At 40.1% G+C, this 21,958-nt stretch overlaps 1 protein-coding gene across 1 annotated transcript; it reads right to left on the minus strand.

Annotated features, from left to right (window-relative positions):
* Nucleotides 1-15,813: 15,813 nt before the first annotated feature.
* LOC137723587 (BEL1-like homeodomain protein 9) lies at nucleotides 15,814-20,632 on the minus strand. The gene is made up of 4 exons (XM_068462784.1): nucleotides 19,031-20,632; nucleotides 16,716-17,080; nucleotides 16,561-16,621; nucleotides 15,814-16,439 (listed from the first exon to the last, which is right to left on the minus strand). The coding sequence occupies exons 1-4, from the start codon at nucleotides 19,982-19,984 to the stop codon at nucleotides 15,897-15,899; spliced, it is 1,923 nt and encodes a 640-aa protein (XP_068318885.1). The 5' UTR covers nucleotides 19,985-20,632; the 3' UTR covers nucleotides 15,814-15,896.
* Nucleotides 20,633-21,958: the final 1,326 nt, after the last annotated feature.

The raw sequence follows: 21,958 nt of genomic DNA on the forward strand, positions 1-21,958 counted from the left end.
CCGGCCAAACCTACAACTCGACGAACTTGAGCTTCTCGACATCCAAAACACTTCAAAATTACTCCACAAGCTTCGTAAAGACGTCTTAAAGCTCCATATAACCTTAGAAACTTCTAAAAACCTCACGATCACGTGTGCATAAATAGTGCACCAAAACTGGGTTCTCGGGTTTTTGAAGGTTTCAAGTCCAACCAACACCACCAATCGACTCCTGAGTGCAAAAACACCAACAATAAACATGATCCGTGCCATAAATGGTTGGATGGAGGTTGTCTGTACGATGAGGAAGAAAATGGAAGAAATACGAGAGAGAAGAGAGAGAGAGGTCCACGGGGGAAAGGATGAGTATGTGTGAGTGTGTGTGTGGTCCAAATGGCAGCCCACCAACCAAAAACAAAACAAACCAAACACCCTACAACGCTAATTAACGTCCAGGGGTAAAATTGTCTGTTCACACCTACGATACAAATGATTTGGGACGGGGTGTCACAATTGAAGTTATTGAAGGCACCACAAATTACAAAAGAAAAGACAGAGAATCCACACTAAACAAAAAAGAAAAGAAATCCAACAAGAGAGTGAAGGTAAACTAGCCCTCCTTCCCCTTAAGTATGGACTATATGATGATTTATACGGATATTTTAGGTTAATACTAGCATATGGGCACACACAAAGTGTGTGAGAAACTTTTTTTTTTTTTGAAAGAGAAAGAGAGAGGAAGAGAGTGATAAAGAATGTGGGATTGGGAAGAATTTTTTTTTTTTTTTTAATTAGAAATATGTTAGGATTACATGTAGGTGAGGCTTTCAAAAAAAAATAGCAAAATTTGATTGTGTGAAATTACATTTATTATTCATGTTTTGTTTTAATTAGAAGGTTAAACTCGTAATTTCAAAGGATTTTGGTTGACAATGAGTGTTTTATTAATTAGTAGAGATAATTGAATAATTTATTTTAATATTATTATTTCTTTTAAGATTTGTTGATGCATAAAATCGGAGAGGACTTTGGTACAAAAGAAAGTGTCAAGTTTGTGACCTTCACTAGATTGCTTTGGTCATTAGTGTGGATAAGTATGTAAATGGATAGAGACAGGGAAGCAAACAACACAAGATGTACATGGTTCACCCAGATTGGCTACGTGCACAGAGTAGAAGAGTTCTTATTAGTTGTGAAGGGTTTACATAAATACATAGGTTCAAGCTCTCCTTTAGTGAGTTCTAGTGAATAGTTTAGTACAAATGACATTAGGGATTATTGTGGGAGAATGATCCCCTTTTATAAAAGAGAGTTTCTAGCTTTGTTCTGACATTGACACGTGTCGTGCTGTAATTGGCCTCTGATATCAACACGTGTTGCGCTGTGATTGGCCTCTGATACCTACATGTGTCGCATTGTGATTGGCTTCCTGGTTGAAGGGAAAGTCTTATGGGTCATTGACGGTATACTGTTGACCAATGCTCAGTAGTTTCGGGATTGGTCAAGTATGGTATAAACAGTGCTCCCCTAAGTTCCCGAGTGAAGGAAGCTCCTCGGTTGGGGACTTGCAAGATCCAAGCCATTGAGTAATCATGAAACTTCTAAGTACCAAAACGTGATATCATTTTCATTTAACTCTGCCCCATAGGTAGACATGGCCTCTTCTCTGGAAGTACTTTTCCTCCATCCAGGAATAGTATATTTAGCTGATGTTGATGCACAAGGTAATGTATCATTTTCATTTGAAACTTACTTATAGTTTCAAGCTTGGTCAAGTGTGATACAAACCCTATAGTAGGAGTCCTCCAAGTTTTTGAGCGAGGAGATCTGCTGAAAGAGATGACAGACAAGGTAAGCAATCAGAGTTCCAAGCAATCAGCCTTAGATCGGAAGGTTGATCTCAGGTTCTGGATGATTGTTCTTTTTCTTTTTGTCTCTCATTCATCATTAAGGATAAAGAAAAGGACATGGAGAAGAGCTGATATGAGATACTCTTGTTTTTGGAGAAGTAACGGATGAATCGACACGTGCTTTGTTGTACTTGTTGACTTTCCACAAGTGTATTCTTGAACTGGGCTGGAGGGTTTTTTGGTTTCCTCCAAAGGAATGAGCCGACTCAAAATTTGAGAGTCCAAATAAGTCTGTCAAATCTAGATTATGTTCGATCCTGATGATATGGAATACTTTTGCTATTGACGAAGTAGTGGATGTGGTATGGCGAGGCTTTGTTCTTCGACGACGGTGCTAGCAAAAGGTTGTTGAGGCTTCTCGATCTCTTCAATTAGAGCAACGATGCTGAGCTTGGATTTGACTTAGACTCCTCTGTCTGGATTGTGCAGTTCTACAAAAAAGGCGTCGTACTGTAGTGATTTGTTTCAGCTCACCGTTGAACCTTCTGCTTCAATCTTTTGTATAACAGAAATGGTGCGTAACCTTTGCATTTAAATGGTCATTCAGAGCACTACTTTCCAGCGACTCATCCATGCTTGGCAGTTTCAATGTAAATAGCTAATATCGTCCCAACTGTTCTGAGGTATTTGCCGAAAGAATTCATGACCTTGACAACAGTTGAAGATAAGTACCCGAGAGCAATGTTAGGCAAGCAACTAGGCAAAGGTTCAGAACAATCAGTCCCAAATTAAAAGTTTGATTTCCGGTTCTGACTGATTGCATTCTTTCTCCTTGTCCTCCAGGTAAGAGCAAGGGCAAAGGAAAAGACAGGGAAAAAGTATGATATAAGATACTCTTGCTTTCAACCCTGATGATATAAGATATTCTTGCTTTGATGTGGCTGGTTGGCAGAGGTATTATCGAGGAAGAAGAAAACGGAGTATTTCGAGAGGCTAGATTGGGAGTGCCCTTTCGGATGTGTGGAAAGGTTGAGCATTTTTTGGCAGGTCTACCTAGTTGTGGAGGATGAAGGTCGATATATATAAGAATTGTTCCAATAGTGAGTAGTAATGTTGTTCCTTTACCCTTCTTGGTCAGAGCAACGTAGTGGTCGTTGCAAGATTCACGTGTTTTAACTTTGTCAGAGCACTTTGAAAAAGTGGTCTATGGAATCCAAAAAGCTGATGTTGCGTGTGAAGATTGTGGACAAATTTTATCCAAGGAAATCTGGCTCTCAAAGTTCGGAGAGCGGTGCCTCTTCGATTTCTGAGCAAGCATTCTTGTCGGGAGTGCTTTCTCGGCTGTGAAGAAAGGTTGGGCATTTTTGCAAGTCTGCTTTGCCACGGGCATTTTTGCAAGTCTGATTTTCCAGTTATCAAACAATAATGATGTTCTTTTACCCTTGTGGATAATAATAGGGTAGCTAGACCTTCAAAATTTACTTGTCTTAACTTCGTCAGAGTTCTTTGGCAAAGTTATTCTTGGTATCCGAGGAACTGATGTCACATGTGAAGATTGCTAATAAATCTTACTCAGGAAAATCTGCTTCTCGAAATTCGGAGGGTGGTGCCTCTTTGATTTTTGAACAAACGACCATATGGCCCTTTCTTTTATAGGGGCACCGTACGTTCAGAGAGTTACTGCTTGTAGGAATTCCTCCCTTATTTTTATACTTATGAGATTTACTGTACTTCATTTTTTCTTCATCATTTCTGAAAATGTATGGCCCGTCCGACCGTCGTTTAGACTTGAATGTTGTGGAAGAGGTAACCATGTCTTCTCAGGATAACATATGGCACCCATCATTCTTATCTCTTACTAGTCCCCTTACCATTGGGGACTTTGAGATGAAGAATGACATGACCGTTGCGGTGGTGGCCAAGAATCTTCTCACTCCCAAAGACAACAGACTACTTTCCAAACGGTCCAATGAGTTGGCTTTTAAGGATTCTCTGGCTCTCAATGTTCAATACGCAGGTTTAGTGTCTAATATGGCCTAATGCTTATTTGCTCGAACCCGCCAAGTTGAATCGTTGGCGGCTGAAGTGATAATTCTCAAATAGGAGATCAGAGGGCTTAAACATGAGAATAAACAGTTGCACATACTCGCACATAGCTATGCTACAAACATGAAGAGAATGCTTGACCAGTTACAGGAATCCAAGGGTCAAATTTTAAGTGATCATCATAGGTTTGTGACTTTGTTCGAAAGGCATTTATTGCCTTTGTCCTCTGGGGCTGTACCACGTACTGAAGCTCCAAATGATCAACCTCCGGTGCGTCATCTTTCTGGAGTTCTACCCAGTACTGAGGCTCCAAATGACCACCCTCCGGTGCCTTCTATTTCTGAGGCTTTACCAAGTGTTGGGACTTCTCCTGAGCAATCTTTGTGAAGGCTTCCTCCTATTTGTTTGTTTTGATTCATGTGTATGCACGTATTTTTAATTTATCGAGGATATCAATAAATAAGCTTTACTTCATTCAACGTGTTGTGTTAAATACGCTAAGGCATCCTTCATTAAGTTGTTTGAATTTTTTCTTTTGTTGAAGTTTGCATGTTGAAACTTCGTGGATGGATCATGTAGGTTAAAACAGTGTTCCCCTAATTTCCCGAGTGAGGAAAGCTTCTCGGTTGGGGACTTGAAAAATCTAAGTCACTGAGTAGTCGTGAACCTTCCGAGTACCGAGGTGCAATAGCATACGGTAACAGTCCCCCAAGTCTCTGGTCGAGGGAGTTGACGAAGGAGGTGTCGTACTAGTAGCCAATTTTCCAAACAAAACTTCACCATTTTCCTTTCTAAATGGCTGCCTAAAACTCCTCCTTCATATATATTTGTTATGAAAGTTGTTATGCCCAAATAAGGGGAGGCTTAGGCCCCTTTCTTTCTTTCCTTTTTTGTTCCTCGAATTTTTGAATTTTCAAAAAAAAATAATAATAATTTAATAGGTGAAGTTTTGATATTGAAGCTTTTGTATTGAAACTTTGTAGGTAAAGCCTTTGTGTTGAAATTTTGTAGGTGAAGCTTTTGTATTGAAGCCTTGTAGGTAAAGCTTTGGTGTTGAAGCTTTCGTGTTGAAACTTTTGTATTGAAGCTTTGTAGGTGAAGCTTTTATTGGGCACCATAAATTGATTTTGCTTCATACTATCTTGATCAAGAGTGTGTGAAGCTTTTGAGAATTGTAGTTGCTCTTTATTGATGAAGCTTTGTTTGATGTTGAAGCTTTGTAGGTGAAGCTTTTGTGTTGAAGCTTTGTGTTGGTCACCATAAATTGATTTTGCTTCACACTATCTTGATCAAGAGTGTGTGAAGCTTTTGAGAATTGTAGTTGCTCTCCATTGATGAAGCTTTGTTTAATGTTAAAGCTTTGTTGTTGAAATTTTTGTGTTGAAGCTTTGTATTGGTCACCATCAATTGATTTTGCTTCACACTATCTTGATCGAGAGTGTGTGAAGCTTTTGAGAATTGTAGTTGCTCTTCATTGATGAAGCTTTGTTTGATGTTGAAGCTTTGTGGTCACCATAAATTGATTTTGCTTCACACTATCTTGATCAAGAGTGGGTGAAGTTTTTGAGAATTGTAGTTGCTCTCCATTGATGAAGCTTTGTTTGATGTTGAAGCTTTGTTGTTGAAGCTTTTGTGTTGAAGCTTTGTGTTGGTCACCATAAATTGATTTTGCTTCACACTATCTTGATCAAGAGTGTGTGAAGCTTTTGAGATTTGTTGTTGTCCTTCATTTGTTGAAGTTGCTATGTTCCCCCTCCTTTTTTTTTTTTTTTTTTTTTTTTTGGAGTGGGGGAACTGAAAATTTGAAGTTTGAAACTCCCTAGCTTGTGTGGAAGTTTGGAGACTTTCCATGTAGGGTTTTCTCATGGTTTGAATTTGAATTTTGAATTTCTTTGATCCTGTTGAACTTATATAAGAAGGATAAGTTTCCACTCTTTACCTTGCCTTCATTTACTCATTTTGTAGTAATTTTTTAAGGCAGCGTGTTCCCTAGTAGATAGCGATTCCGGCATTGCTTTGCACCATCATCAGGTTGGTAGTCTTCTCCACTAGATCGTATGCTTTCATTCTTGTTGAATTGTTTGAGTGTTCATGTATTTGGTTGAGAACATGATGAACTGGTTGAGCTTTTCTTCATGCCCTAGGAACTTCCTCATGTTTCGATCTTTCATGTAGTGATAGAGTTTGTTTCTGTTTGTTGTAGATGTCAGAGTCTGGAAGTCCTAGTGATGAGGGCTCCTATAGCTCTAGGTTTGAGCTTGCAATGTTGGAGGCTTCAGGGCCTTTGTTGGAGTCTTGTAAAAAAAAAAACATTGGATGATCTTCGTAATTGTCAAACCTTAGCCAATATTGGTTCTTCCTCTTTCATGTCAGTGGGTGAGGGGGTTATTTTTTACACCATACCCATATTTCGCCCTGAGTTCACAGCAAACTATTTAGAGAAAAACTTGTTAGATAGCGAAAAACAGCTTGAGACCCTAAGGCAGTCATGTAGTATCCCCCGCAGTGTAGGAATGCGTTTGGTACATCATGAAGAGCAAGTAAGTTGGAGTGCCAGAGATGAGCAAGTAAGTTGTATCCTTCATTTCGCCCCTTCTTTCTTTGACGAAGTTGCATTCCTTACTTTGCTTTTTTCTTGTTCAGTGGAAAAAGTGAGCAAGAAAGGGGGGACCAGCACCAAGAAAGGGAAAACACCCATGTTAGTTCCCGTAGACAACATTTGTTTCACAAGGGAGCTCATAAGCACCAAGTAAGGCCAGCCCTTAGACATAAGTCGCAAGAGGAGGTCCTCAAGATTAGTGCCTCAAAGAAGGCTGAAGCTGAGGCCATCGGGTATGCTGTTGCCATAGTTGCAGGGGATGAGAGACGACTGTTGCCTCCTCTTTCTACTATCAATCTCATCTTTCCTCCAACCACGGAAGACACTGACTAAGAAGGTGACCCTAGCTCCAACCGTAAGAGGAAGTATAGGGAAGAGGTTAGCAACATCCATTAGAAGGATTTGAAGGTTGCCATGCAGCCAAGTAGTTTTAGGTATGTCAATAATTACCTGGCAGGACACCGATCCACTGTTCACGAGCTTGGCGAGCTGTTAGATGAGAACGAATCAGATCGTGACCGGATGATGAGGTTATCTTCTTATGTAAGTGTTTCTCTGTTATTTCTTTACTTTCTCTCCTCTTTTTCCTAGTAGTGATGGTCATCTTGTCATGTAGGTCATGACCAAGTGCAATGACAGATTACGAGAGGTCAAGAGGTACAAGGCAGAGTTTAAAGAGAATAAACAGCTTGTGAATGACGCCAGAAAAACAAGCAAAGTTTTGGCTGAGGCCATCCGCCTCAAGGATCAAAACTTCGAGAGTTTGAAGAGGCGAAATGGTGAGAACGTGAGGCTTAAGAAACAATTGGAGGCGACTAAGAAACAGTTAGAGACAAATATCCTTGAAGTTTACAATGTTAAAAGGGAGTTGGATAGTGCCTTGGTTGAGGTTTTTAGGCTGAAAATGAGTATCCCAACTTAGAGGAATGCTGCCGTGCAGGAGCTTTTAGGTTCTGAGGCTTTTCATGATGCTTTCAAACCTCATTGCATCCAGGCGGCTAATTTTGAGAAAAGGAAATAGATGGCCATCCTTGAGCGTTACGATAATGGAAGCATTATTCGAAAGTACCGTGATGAGATGGATGAGTACCGACAAAGAGATGAAGCCTTCGTCCTCGCAGTTGATCCTAGTAGTGAGGATGACTCTAATAATGAGGCTAGTGTCGGTGAGCAGTCTTAGGAGAATGAGAATGGTTCTGCAGATACCGCGGATGGTGATAATGACGATACGGTTGAAACACAGAGTGATATTGTCAGGGGTTCGGCCTCAGATGAGGATGACTCATAGTGCCCTATTTTTCTGCATGTACTTTGAAGTACTAGTTTGTTGTTTGTGTGGCATGTGCCATGTACTCTGGATGTACTAGTTTGTTGTTTGTATGGCATGAGCCATGTTATAAGCCTAAGGGTTTTTTTTGTTTATGTATGTTTACAACCTTGTATTGTGCGCTTTGATGTTAATTGTTATGTATTTGTACTGTCATTGATGAATATTTGTCTATGTTTGAATAGATCCCTTGTTTGGATATAAATCATGTTGACATATACTTAGACTTTATTTCATGTTGTAAGCATTCGTGTTGAAGCTTCAAACCTGAACGTTTCAGTGATAGGGATGTAAGAGAGTTAGGACCAAGTTTTCTAAATCGTCTCTTTATTAAATTGATGCCAAATGACCTTCATTACATAGGATGCCGGATGACCGTAGCTCAACATTTGTACAGTGTGAGTTTACTTGTAATAGTACTGCAAGTGATCAGCATTCCATGGATGGCCAAGGGTCTTGCCATCGGAGCTCTCGAGCTTGTAGAAGCCAGGGCGACTGATGCCAATAACTTCAAACGGTCCATCCTAATTTGGGATGAGCATGCCTTCGCTCGGGACTCTATTGCAGAGTAGTCTTTTCTTCAATACCTAGTCCCCCACTTTGAAAGAGCGAGGTTTGACTCTTGAGTCGTAGTAGTTGGAGATGCGCTGCTTGTAGGCGACATTCCTCAAGTAAGCCTGGTTTCTGTGTTCCTTGCCTAGATCCAAGTTGAGGGTGAGTTGTTCGTCATTTTCATTTTGCATGTAGTTCTAGACTCGGAATGTTGCTTGCTTAAACTCAACTGGGACAACGGCTTCTGTACCAAAGGCAAATGAGAATAGATTTTCTCCTGTTGAAGTCCGATATGAAGTGCAGTATGACAAAAGAACTTGGGGTACAAATTCTGGCCAACAACCTTTAACCTTATCCAAGCTGGTTTTCAAAGTACGCTTGATTATTTTGTTGATGGCCTCAACTTGTCCGTTAGACTAAGGATGTGCTGGAGAGGCAAAACATAAGTTGATGTTAAACTTAGAACAGAACATCCTGAACTTCTTGTTATCGAACTGTCGCCCATTGTCCGTGACTATCGCATTGGGAATGCCAAATTTGCAAATGATGTTCTTCCATATGAAGTTTTCTATTTTTGCCTCAGTAATGGTTGCCAAGGGTTCTACTTCGGCCCACTTTGTGAAGTAGTCAACTACAACGATTGTATAGCGGACCTTACCCTTCCCTGTAGGCATTGGGACAATCAAATCCCCATTGGGCCAAAGGCCAAGGGCTGATCATAGGAGTAAGAGGCTCGGGAGGGGAATGATGGATATTTGTGTAGCGTTGACACTTATCACATGAGCAGGATATTCTGATGGCATCTTGGTGGAGTGTTAGCCAATAATATCCTTGCGAAAAGCCTTGTGTGCTAGGGATCGAGATCCAGCATGATCTCCGCATACTCCTTCATGTATTTCTCGAATGACAATTTTCGCTTCCACAGGTGTGAGACACCGTAAGTATGGTAGGTTAAAACCTCGCTTGCAAAGTTGGTCATTAATGATCAAGTAGCGGGTAGACTTGTATCGAATCTGCGTGGCTTGGACTTTATCATTTAGGAGGGTGCCATGAGCAAGGAATTTATAAACGGGGTGATCCAGCTATCCCCATGTTGCAAGTTGCACACTTCTGCGACCATGGTGCTTGGTACTGCCAACAATTCGACATGAATTTTTCTCCCAATCTAGTCTTCCATTGCTGAGGCGAGGCGAGCCAAAGCGTCTGCATAACTGTTTGCTGCTCGAGGGACTTGGGTGATTTGGTAGTGGAAGTGCTTGAGCAAAAGCTGAGTTTACGCAAGATACGCTGCCATGAAGTTATCCTTAGTCTTAAAGTTGTTCGTGACCTGGTTAACCACCAATTAGGAGTCACTGAAGATATTAATTTGTTTAACCCCAAGATGTTTGGCCAAATGTAAGCCTGCTAAAAATGCCTCATACTCGGCCTCATTATTTGACGCCTTGAATTTGAAACGAAGAACATACTCTATTGCCACTTTGTCAGGGGTAGTCAGGACTAGTCCTGCTCCACAGCCATGTTGGTTGGATGAACCATCAACATATAAAGTCCATACTGGGAGTGTTAGTTCTACCTTCAAAGCTTCCGGGGGTAATGAAGCCACTGCCTTAGGTGTAGGAGAAATGTCAAAAGGATAAGTGAATTCGGCGATGAAATCTGCAACTGCTTCGCCCTTCTCAGCTGGCTTTGGGTCGTAGGAGATGTCAAACTCACCCAATGCTATCGCCCATTTGATCATTCGCCCCGAAGTGTCAGGACTCTGAAGTATTTGTCGAAGAGGGTGATTGGTAAGCACGATGATGGAGTATGCTTGGAAGTAGGGGTGAAGTTTCCGAGCAGACATGACTAATACTATAGCTAATTTCTCAATATTAGAGTATCGTGTCTCCGCATCTTGTAGAGCTTTGCTAGCGTAGTAGACAGGTCGTTCAATACTACCATCCTTTCGAATGAGGACGAAACTAACTGCTGAAACTGAGACAGACAGATAGACAATTAGGGTGTCACCAACTTCAGGTTTGGAGAGCAGAGGGACTTTACTCATGTACTCCTTGAGGTTCTTAAATGCTTTAGCACATTCATCAGTCCACGTAATGTACTTCTTACTTCCCCTAAGTGCTTTGAAAAAGGGAGTGCATTTGTCTTTGGATGTGTTTTGAAGTTACCGGTTCTTTTATGTCAATGATTTCTTTGATCTTCTCGGGGTTAACTTCAATGCCTCATTGGCTAATCATGAAGCCCAAGAATTTTTCAGAGCCCACACCGAAGGCGTATTTGTTAGGGTTCAACCTCATTCGATACTTCTTCAGGATAGAGAAGGTTTCAAACAAGTTGGTGATATGTTGGTCATTATGTTTTCTTTTTAATAACATATCATCGACATAAACTTTCATGCTCTTCCCAATCTGTTCAGCGAACATCAAATTGACTAATCTCTGGTAAGTCGTCCCTGCATTCTTTAGGCCGAATGGCATGACTTTATAGCAATATAGTCATTTGTCAGTAATGAAAGTCGTGTGTTCTTGGTCCGAAAAGTTTATGGGGATTTGGTTGTACCCTGAGTATGCATCCATGAAGCTCAAGAGTTCACACCCTGCTGTAGAGTTTATAAATCTATCAATGAGAGGAAGGGGAAAACTATCCTTCGGGCATTCTTTGTTTAAGTCGATGTAGTCGACACACATTATCCATAAGATCTTTTGAAGAAAGAGACTTTCTTTGGTCGGATTTTTCTTAACGAGGACCACATTTGCTACCCACGTTGGATAATTGACTTCACGGACGAAGCTATGCTTTTGAGTTTTTCAACTTCTGCCTTCATTGCTTCGTATCGTTCAGCGTCATAAGATCTTCGCTTCTGTCTCACCAGCTTGGTCTTGGGATCAATACTCAAACGATGACAGATGATATTGGGAGAGATGTCTGGCATGTCCTCGTATGACCAGGCGAAGACTTCAGTGTTCTTTTGCAAAAAAAAGATCAATGCCAACCGAATGGGTGGTGACAAAGTGATGCAAATTTTCACTATGCGGTCCAGATAATCTTTTGAGATAGAGACCTTCTCCAACTCTTCAACAGGTTGTGCTTGCTGGGTGAAAAAATCATCTCGGGGATCGTCAGGTTGACTGTTACCACCGTGAAGATCCAAGTTGGCTTTGTTCAAGCTGGTCTTTATAACTTAGTCATGTATAGAAAGTGTTTCTTTAGGCACATGCAAGTGTTGTTGCTTGATTGAAGTGTTCTAACATGATCGTGCACTAAGTTGATCTCTTTTTATGTAACCATTGTCATAGGGGGTTAGAAATTTCATCAACAACGTATGTGTAGATACCATGGCCTTGAGATCATTGATGTTTATGCGCCCAAAAATGACATTGTATGTCGTCGGGCAATCAACCACCAGGAAGTTAGTAGTGATGGTGGCTGTGTACGGGCCTGTACCGATGGTGAAGGGTAAATGTATGCTCTATATAGGTTGCACGACATCATCAGAGAAACTTATCAGAGGAAAAATCGAGGGATCGAGCAAGTGTTCAGCTACATTAAGTGTTTTGAAAGCTTCAGCAAACTTGATATTGACCGACGCCCCCATGTCTACCAGGATTCGTCATACTTCAAAGTTGGCTATGTGAGCCTCCGCAATCAGTGGGTCGTTGTGAGGATAGATGATACCTTTTTTTTCCTCAGGGTAGAAACATATTGGATCCCAGTTAGGCTTTGGATACTTGCCTCCCTTGATGTCTTCCACGTGAAACACTTGGTGGCTAAGCTTCAACGTTCGTTCATTGTTTTTCATGGCCTTGTTGGAAGATTCAGATATGGGTGTGCCATCGTTTATGGAATATATCACATTAACTTGGCGTTGGTTGCAGTTATCCCTTGAAGGGTGGAGGAGGAACTGATCAATTTTTCCTTCACATGTCAAAGCTTCAATATGACCATGGAAGGTACTACACTTCTCGCCGTCATGGCCATTATACTCGTGGTAACCACAAAACATACATGTGTTCTTCGTGGACTTGTAATCTGGCTGCTTCGGCCTTAGCTTCGGTATCAAGTGAGCTATACTGGGGTAAATGGTCGTGCATGTGGCGTTTAAAGGTGTGTATGTCTCATACCTCAAGGTAAAACCTGTCTTGACAAGTGTTTGGCCCACTACGTTGACTGCCTGGGGGCGGGCATTATCGTGGCGATACCCTTGTTATCGCGATAATGCCCCTTACTCTTTTTATTAAAATGAGACTGGTGAGGATGGAAGTCTTTCCTTTTGCCCTGAGAATGATACGCATGTTGACTTGGCGAGGCATTAGGTAGGGCAGGGGGAAGCGTCGCTGCAGTTTGGAAAGTTGAGGTCTTCTCATTTGGTTGGATCTGGCTTCCATTCCCCATTTGCTGATAAGTCTTCCAAGTGTTACCCTTGATATGTCCTTGATATGTCCTTGATATGTCCTTGCCTCGGCAGAGGCATGGTTGTAAGCATGTGCCATCACTTGAGAGTAAGTCTTCCAAGTGTTGGCATTGATCATGTACTTGAAGAAACAGTCGCGTAGGCCTGCCGTGAAAGCTTTAAGGGCGGTCTTGTCATTTGCCTCTGCGTAGCGAAAATACTCATGGTTGAAGCGGCTGGCATACTTTCATAGTAACTCGTCCAACTTCTAGCTAATAGTGTACAAGTCATCTGCAAAATGCAAGCGATCTGTCTGGAAGATATGTTGAAAGACAAACAATTTCCTCAGTTCCTCAAATGAGTCTACCGTCTCAGGGGGAAGATGGCAATACCAATTCAGAGCTCCACCAAAAAAGGTAGAGGGGAAGAGAAGACATCGTTTTTCGTCAGTGTGCATACGGTATGCCATGGTGGACAAAAAGAGGTTAAGGTGTTCAATCTGGTCCTCCCTTCCAGTGTAGAGTTGTAAGCCAAGCTTCTGCTTTGTCTTTGCTTGGAGGAGGCTGTCGATGATCCTCCTTGTAAGAGGGCCAAGCTTGGGTTGGTTTCAGTTAAGTATTTCGGCCTGACATTCAGCCTTCAACTTGTTTACTTCCTGAATGAGCTGTAGGACAAGGGGGTCTTGAGTGGAGTCAGATACTGCTGGATCCTTCTTCTGTAAGTCTCCATCACCTCTTGGAAGTAGGAAAGCTTGATCAAGAGCATGAGATTTTTCTTTGAACTCACCGTACTGAGTTCTAGGGTAAGCCTATTGAAACACCCTCGAGTCCTCCATACCTTCATATTACTCTAGGACATGTCGCTCCTTCCCTACGTTGGCAGCTGGCTTGGGACATGGGACAAGACCGAATCTTCAGAAACCCTTAGGTCATTGACCTTCAAGATTATGTGGATGGGGTTCTCTCGACGTTGCCTTAGGAAGTCCCGACAGTCGCGATAAATGGCTTTCGATCCTTCCGCTCCTTTTGCAAGAATGTGCCTTCCTCCAATTCTTCTGCTTCTGGTCAAAGCAGCTGGGTCAAGAGAGGTCTCATGTTGATCAACACCTTGATGAGTAGCTCATTCCCCATTAGGGATATCCATGTTGAAGGCAGGTAATCCCCCGTGTTGGGGGGTACCCAGGTGGTGGTTGACTTCCATCGGGGCGATGAGTTCATGTGTTTGAGTATGCCTAGCTTTATGGAGCATCCCAAAGAGTTTCTCATACTGCTCCTGGAGGATCTCATTCTTTATCGCTATCTTGTTATTCTGAGCCTCTAGCTCATCGACTTTAACCTGAAAAGCAAACTTCTTTCGTTGCTTCGCACTAAGTGCGAAGGGGTGTCGTTTTACGTGTTGTGGCTCCCTTCGCTCCCCATGTTGGAGAAGGGTGCATGGTCGAAAGAAAGTGTACGAATGATGGAAACTAGCTTGACAAAGCTAAAGAAAGTAAGAATAAGTGTGATTCCCACAGACGGCGCCAAATGTTGATGCACAAAATCGGCGAGGACTTTGGTACAACAGAAAGTGTCAAGTTTGTGACCTTCACTAGATTGCTTTGATCATTAGTGTGGATAAGTATGTAAATGGATAGAGACAGGGAAGCAAACAACACAAGATGTACTTGGTTCACCCAGATTGGCTACGTCCACAGAGTAGAAGAGTTCTCATTAGTTGTGAAGGGTTTACACATACATAGATTCAAGCTCTCCTTTAGTGAGTTCTAGTGAATAGTTTAGTACAAATGACATTAGGGATTATTGTGGGAGAATGATCCCCTTTTATAGAAGAGAGTTTCTAGCTTTGTTCTGACATTGACACGTGTCGTGCTGTGATTAGCCTCTAATATCGACACGTGTTTCGCTATGATTGACCTCTGATACCGACACATGTCGCGTTGTGATTGGCTTCCTAGTTGGAGGGAAAGTCTTGTGGGTCCTTAACGATATATTGTTGACCGATGCTCAGTAGTTTCGGGATTGATCAAGTATGGTATAAACAAGATTAAAATAATTAAAAATAAATAATTTAATTTAAATTAAATATAATTTAAATTATGAATTAAAAAAATATTAAAGTATATGTCGAGCATGTATTTTTTTATATATATTTTATTTTTTTTTCTCTAAATTCCTTGCTCAACGACTGTTCCTTGCATGACGGAGTTCTATAATACGTTGGGCAAAAGTTTCAGCTACGATCTTTGCCCGACAAATTTTACCCCGATGAAATCTTGTCAGGCAAACCCTTTAACGACGAAATACTTATTTAGCCCGACAAAATTCTTTCGTTTGTAGTTTGTAGTGCCCAATTGTCCTCGGTCCCATTTCACTAATTACATACAGAAAATTCCTCCTGGAAATATTTGTTCACGGAAATAATAATCAATATGCTGCATTGTTTTGTGATTGTTGTCGATCCACAAATACTACGGACACAAAGAAATGCCATAGCTTGGCCAGCCTGCCAACACAAACTTGACCTTTCCAATCACCTGTAGGACGTACTAGTCGGTTTTTCAATATTTGTACCACAAATTATACCCTACTCACCATTATTATCTGCCATGTTTTGCAAACAAGAAAGTTAACAAGTGATGGATTACGCCCTGACAAGAAAGTAAACAAGAAAGTAAACAAGAAAGTTTCTTTCTTCAACTCACTAAGCTCCAAGTTCAAATTTACTCCCTTCTTTCTAGAATAAAAGAATCGCTTGCATTAAAAAAGAATAGGTAAGTTGTAAATACTTGGGAGACTCTTGTTTTCGACGCATAACAACCCATGACAAGCCATCACATGATGACAAACCCTAGCTATAAGCTTAGGGCAACATTTCATTATTTTTTTCCCTCAATCAACACAAAATTTACCTTCGCCACACGATTTAACAGCAAAATTACAATTACGTTACAGTAACATTTTGAGAAGATATACAATATTACATGAGGGTGTGACATAATGATACCCACCACTGCCTAAAACACCACAATAGGCTAACCATTCAACAATTCTTCAATTTCAACAGAGATTCTGGCTTGGTAAATGAACACATCTTATTGCATTTTTGTTCGTATATATTATCCAAATCAATCGAGTTCTGAGTATCACTTTTACACGTTTATCCAACAAAATCGTGCAAAAATTGCCCTCCCATGACATCCCTTCCAAAATGCCGATTTTGTGCTTCGAAACCACCCATTGCATAGTTCTCACTGCTGCCGTCAAGACCGAGGCCAAAACGTTGAGCTGCATTGATAGGAAAGGGATCTGAAAAACCATTACCATTATTTTGGTGAAGTCCCAGGGTTAGAGACACACCACTACTACTCGCCCCTGCCATGTTCATACCAACATGACCTACATGCATATGGCTTGGAAAATTATTGTAAGATACGTTTTGTTCAGTAGCCTCCATAGTGATATGATCATGAAGTTCTCTTCTGGTGCGCTTAGATGCGGTGTCTTGAACCCTATGGGTGGATGTGGAAGGATTCTCGGATCCAATTGAGTTTGACGAAGGTAAATGATCATCACTTGACCTATTGGAACTTAAATCCACCCTTTGCGAATCTTTTTGGGCTTGCCGTGTTTCTAGCATGTGTATTTCTTCCACCATTGGTTTCCATAGCCTTACTCTTGCATTAATAAACCAATTTGAAACCTGTTTCAATTTAAAATAGGTTAACGCAATTGCCTGAACGCCAAACTCAATTGTTTTGGAAATGGACAACTTTAAAAACTAATATAGTGATCGGGTTATATAGAGGATAGATGTCACATACCTGGCTTCGTGATAGACCAGTTTGTTTAGCCAACGTTAATTTATCCGAGTCGGTAGGATAACTGAAACATAAAGTATTAAGATTGAAGTAATGAAAGGCTCGTACCCATTGAAGAAAAGACTAACAAACTGTCAAGTAACTCAATAATTACTTACGGATGCAGGAAGTGTTCAAACAACCAGGCCCTAAGAACAGTAACGGCACGCTCAGGAAGACCCCTTTGTGGTCTCCACACAGGCTGGTGCTCCACAAACTCAGAGTTATGAAGGGACCTCTGGCCATATGCACTTCTGGTATGAAGCATTGGAATTCCATCTTTTTCATGTCTTAAATGAGTAGCATTCCGACTTCTAAAGTGAAGCTGCTCGGTGATAGCATTCTTCAAACACTTAAAATGTCTAGCCATGGCTTTTATTGCTAAGTTTGCATAAGGAGCTGCATTTCCAAGCCCAGCAACATACTCAAATGACCTTGCCACTGCCTGCATCTGTTGATAGTATTGCTTGTACCTCCTATAAACCTAGAGGACACGCACAAAAAGTAGCCCTTAAAAATACCCTTAGTATATAAGATAAATATTGTACACAAACTGAGACAATATAGATGTTTGGACGTCAAAGTGTGCAATTTCTTAAGCTTTTGATCTTTATGAGATGTCAAGAAGTAGAATATCATTAACCAAAAAACTTAGCAGTGCTACTACCACCCCAAAGATGTAACCAAATTCATTCCTTGAGAAGTTGCCAGGTAAAAAAAATTAATCTCGCAGTACAAAGCCAGAAATTTTGAATTGCCAACCTACCCAATAATATAGTGTAATGAGCTCCTAGATGCATAAAATAGGAATCTTCATTGAATAACATTTAGGTTTGGATATAATTCTACATATCTTCTACTGCATTTTCCGTACTCTCTTTGCAACATAAACTAATAACGTCTCCTATGTGATACAGTGTGATATGCTTCCATCAAATTGTGCCTATATTTTCACCCCCACGCCTTTGATTGATTAATTGGTTTGGAAATTATTGTAAGATTGACCTTAGTATATAACCTCGTTTAGTAACAAGTTCAATGGACCCTTCATTGATAAAACAGTACCAGTACTGAGTTTGACAATGATTTTGTTATGCCATCACGTTCACGCATAACAGCATATGCCTTGATAATGTAATAGGACGTTCAAAACATAAAGACCTAACAACCTTACCAATATTATGTAAACTTTGATGATTATAGTGTAACCTTACATTTATTGTAATTCCGATGTTGAATGTTAACGCTATACATGTTGTAATTGTTGAACATGTTAGGAAACCCAAAAGTGAATGACGTTACGGATAATTTTCCCTCGTATAAAATGAATCAAGAATCAAGATCCATATATGCATCTGACTTGCCACATAATTGTAATGAATTCACTTTGATTTGTTCACTAAGCTCTCCAAAAGGTAATAGATCCACAACTAAACAAGGGAATGTGAGGTTAACTTCCTTAGGTTTCATACAGATTCTATTAACGACCAAAATTTTCAACCATGCATCACATATGTATACATTCAAGTTATGGTTAAATACACCATATCATACTGTCTCACTGCTATCCAGCCTTGACGAACACCACAAATAATCACAGCAGACCGAAAACCTACCTGGTCAGTTAGATATTAAATGGGCATTCACTCTACATATGCATGAAACCATTGAACCCATGTAGCATGAGACTGAACCTTCATCATCGCCCTCCACGGCTAAGCCAGTAAATGCAACCCCGACAGCAGGTTTAATTCCGACTCAGTTATTATCATGAAGACAAAGCTACATGCACTAAATAAATATCACATATGCACGTGAACGAATTATCACATTTTGAAAACAAAAATAAGTCATGTTTGAGTCTTTTTGTTATATTAATTAGAAGATTTCAAATCTCGTCGCAGCCTACTATTATCCATCATTCTGCATAAGATCTGAAATTATCATATTTCATTATTCAATTTGGTGGAAGAAATACACATGTCAGAATCTCAGTGCATATATCCCTCCCTACTCCAATCACCTTTTCTGTAAAGACGATATTTTGTTTTTACACTCACCAATCTCTCCTTCCTTTAATGCAAGAATCTCATAATCCACTATTAATTCTATAAACACAAATTAGTTGTAAATTAACCCTAATTAGTTCATGTTAATTAACAGTACCAAGTTAAGAACCGCATGTTTGTAATTTGACCAAAAACCAATGAACAATCAAATCATATAATGCACAACATACAGTAACAAACGTCTGTCCAAAATTATATCATAAAACAAATGTTGGGCAAAACAAAAACTGAAACGTGAAATAATTAAAATGTGAGTGGCAGTATGCTCTTCTCTGAGGTCGAATCTCTTTACGTAGTTTAAATAAATTTAATGAAAATCGCTTATAAAAAGTAAATTAAAAATGTAGTTAAAACTAATTGGATACCTCGTCGAGCATGGAAATTAGTCTGGAATTTTGCCTTCTACTCTCACCGCCGTCTCCCCCAGCCATCTGTGAGTCGTCGTCACCAAAGCTCTCAATAGGAGGGTCAAAAAAGGAGGAATCCTCCAGCGTCAAGACTTTCGCGCTGTAAATTTCACGACTGCCCACATCGCAAAACTCCTCCAGCAAATGCTGCGACGGCTTTAAAAACCTAGATCCCTTCAGAATCGAAGCGTAACCCGTGAAAGGTCCAAAAGGGACAAAAGCAACACTAACGCCAGAATTTAGTGAATCATAATTAATCCCAGGCGAAGAAAATCTCTGGAGATTGTTGTTGTTTGTGTTGTTCTGGGTTTGCTGGGTGTGCTGGGAGTGGTGGTTGGTGGGTTGGGAAGACGAGAGGGACAAAGAGAGAGGCTCTGGTTTGAAGACGACTACTTGATTGTCGTAGGGAGGTTGCTGGTGGTCGAAATCTCTGAGGGGGTGGAGGTTTTGAGGGGGGTACAGAAATGGGTTGATTGTGGATCCATGTAGGGATGGTGGGTTGATTGTGGATCCATGTACAGAAATGGTTTTGAGGGGGTGGAGGTCTTGAACGGCGGCGGTGGGAGTGAGAGGGAATTGTGGATCCATGTAGGGATGGTGGTGGTTGTTGTGGCGAAAAGTAGAAGAGGAGGTGGAATTGGAAGCAAAACCCATCAAGTGGTCGATCACGTGATGATGACTACCCTCTCCTTTCACGGCGGGGTCGGCGCACGTGAGCAAACCTGAGGAAGAGGAGATGAAGGTGGTGGTCGGATCGTATGAAAGAGGGAGCAAAGCATGGTGGAGATGTGGAGGTGGAGGAGATGGTGATCCGGGTTGGAGGCAACCCGGGTGGGTTTGACCCGCCAGGACCCTGAGCTTGTCCCTTCTGCTCTGTTGAGGCACATGGTAGGGTTCGAAACCCTCAGCCATGAGTGGAAAAAGCTCTTTAGAGAGAGAGAGAGAGAGAGAGAGAGAGAGTTGGGTGTGGCTAATATTTTTTTTTTTTTTTTTTTTTTTTTGATCTATGTGGCTATTAATCTTGTGGGTGGAGAGAAAATAGTGGAAAACGAGAGGCTAGGCTATCTTATCATGATGATGGAAGATGATGATCTTCATCTACTGAGCAGCAACAACATCAAAGCATGGCTTGCAGAAGAGGGAGAGAGAGAGTGAGACGCGGATTTGGGTTTTTGCTTCACTTCACGCATCCTCATATAAACGCAGAGATAGTTTACGTACAGCAGTCACTCACTCACACACAGATTTTGCACAATAACAAAATCGTGTTACAGTCCGTTTCTATTTCTCTCTAAAACTCTGCATTTTTGAGCACATAGAACGAGAGAGGGGGGAAGGGGGAGTGGAGGTCCTGCAGGAGCTGGAAGCATAGGGTTTCGAGAACCACCGGCTACTTCCGGTAATAATTGAACTAACTGTGGTGGCAGATATTTCTGACAGGTTTTTGGCTCTAGTCGTTTTCACTGATCTTATAATTTCCTCTTTCTTTTTGAAATTATTTGTGTTTAGAATCGAATATATTTCTTAAATATTTTGTATTCCGTAATTGGGTCGTGATGACGCACGTAAGAACGCGGGAACAGAGGACTATGTCACTGTGTGTGTGATGAAGGAAAGGTTTTCTGAATTTATTTTGTTTTTGTTTTTGGCATTTTCCAGTCCATCCTCATCTTTTTCCTACTTCACTTCTCGCTTTACGAGGTTTTCCTCCTTTATTCATTTTTCTATAATTATTATAACAGCCAATTGAAAGTATGAGTACATAAACGAGAAAGAATCTTGTACTGTAATTTTTTTTTTTTTTTTTCTGTTGAGTAACACGGTATTGTAGATCAAATTTAATAATTAAACGATGTATCATTAATAAGAAATAAGAATGTTCTTCAACATTTAATTATTAATTTAATCATCAACTTTCATGTCATTAATAAAATTTAGTGTCCCTACCCTTCTTCTATTACCAAAAAGTAAAACATGTTCAATATAAAAATGTTACCAATGCGTGATTTTAATCCACAAATAACAAATCCTTTAAAAGAATGGATTCCCATTTTTTTTAAATGGGGATTAGTTGTGAAACACACTCTACATCTAGTTTTAATGATTTGAACCGTCTATTTTTTATCTCTCCATTCATAAATCATCATTGCAAAAATTGAATTTAATATGAGCCTATTTATCTATTTAATTATCAAATTTCATTGTCTCTTATAGAACAAAATGTTTGTCAATTTCTTTAAACTTAATTAGATATCTCAAACATTTAGACTAATATTTTGTAAAGATAATCTAAGATGTGTAACTTGAAAAATAGAAGTTTAGATCGTTAAAGTTCAATGAAATGTAGGCCCAACTAATTTCCCCCTTTTTTTTTTTTAATAAAAAAGGCCTCCCCACGAATAACATGTAACATATACGTAAAGTTCGTAACCCTAAACGCTATATCATTATATTTGAATGTACAATTATGATTTTACAAAAGTTTCTACTGCTTACTTTCAATTTCTTCGATCGCTTAAAATTGGAACTTGACTTATTTTATATGTTTATCAAACACCTTGTTGTAAAGAAAAAAAAAAAAGTTCGGAATAATGTTAGGATAAAATTTGCTCCAATTAATTGTCAGATGAGGTAGGAAAAGAGGCAGATATGAATATAAATGAGAGGGTTTTGAGTGTAGATAAAATATCATCACGTAGTGTTATAATTTTATTTAAACTATAATATGTTATTGTGTATTTTGTCAATGGTGTGACTGTTTATGAATATGTGATATCTAATAATTTAGTTCTTTAACAATGTAAACAAGGAAACCTGCGTTTTGTTTTCAAGTAAACCCTAAGTTTAATGAGAATAATAGACATCTAATTTCTCCTCTAATTTTCT

This window comes from Pyrus communis, chromosome 17 (assembly GCF_963583255.1).
Source record: "Pyrus communis chromosome 17, drPyrComm1.1, whole genome shotgun sequence".
NCBI lineage: Eukaryota > Viridiplantae > Streptophyta > Magnoliopsida > Rosales > Rosaceae > Pyrus > Pyrus communis.

Coding starts and splice junctions, on each gene's coding strand:
- LOC137723587 (XM_068462784.1), bottom strand. CDS start 19,984: ATGGCTGAGGGTTTCGAACCCTACCATGTGCCTCAACAGAGCAGAAGG. Junction 17,081..19,030: donor TAATTTCCATGCTCGACGAG/GTATCCAATTAG, acceptor CGTGTCCTCTAG/GTTTATAGGAGGTACAAGCA. Junction 16,440..16,560: donor CTGGTCTATCACGAAGCCAG/GTATGTGACATC, acceptor AAATTGAAACAG/GTTTCAAATTGGTTTATTAA.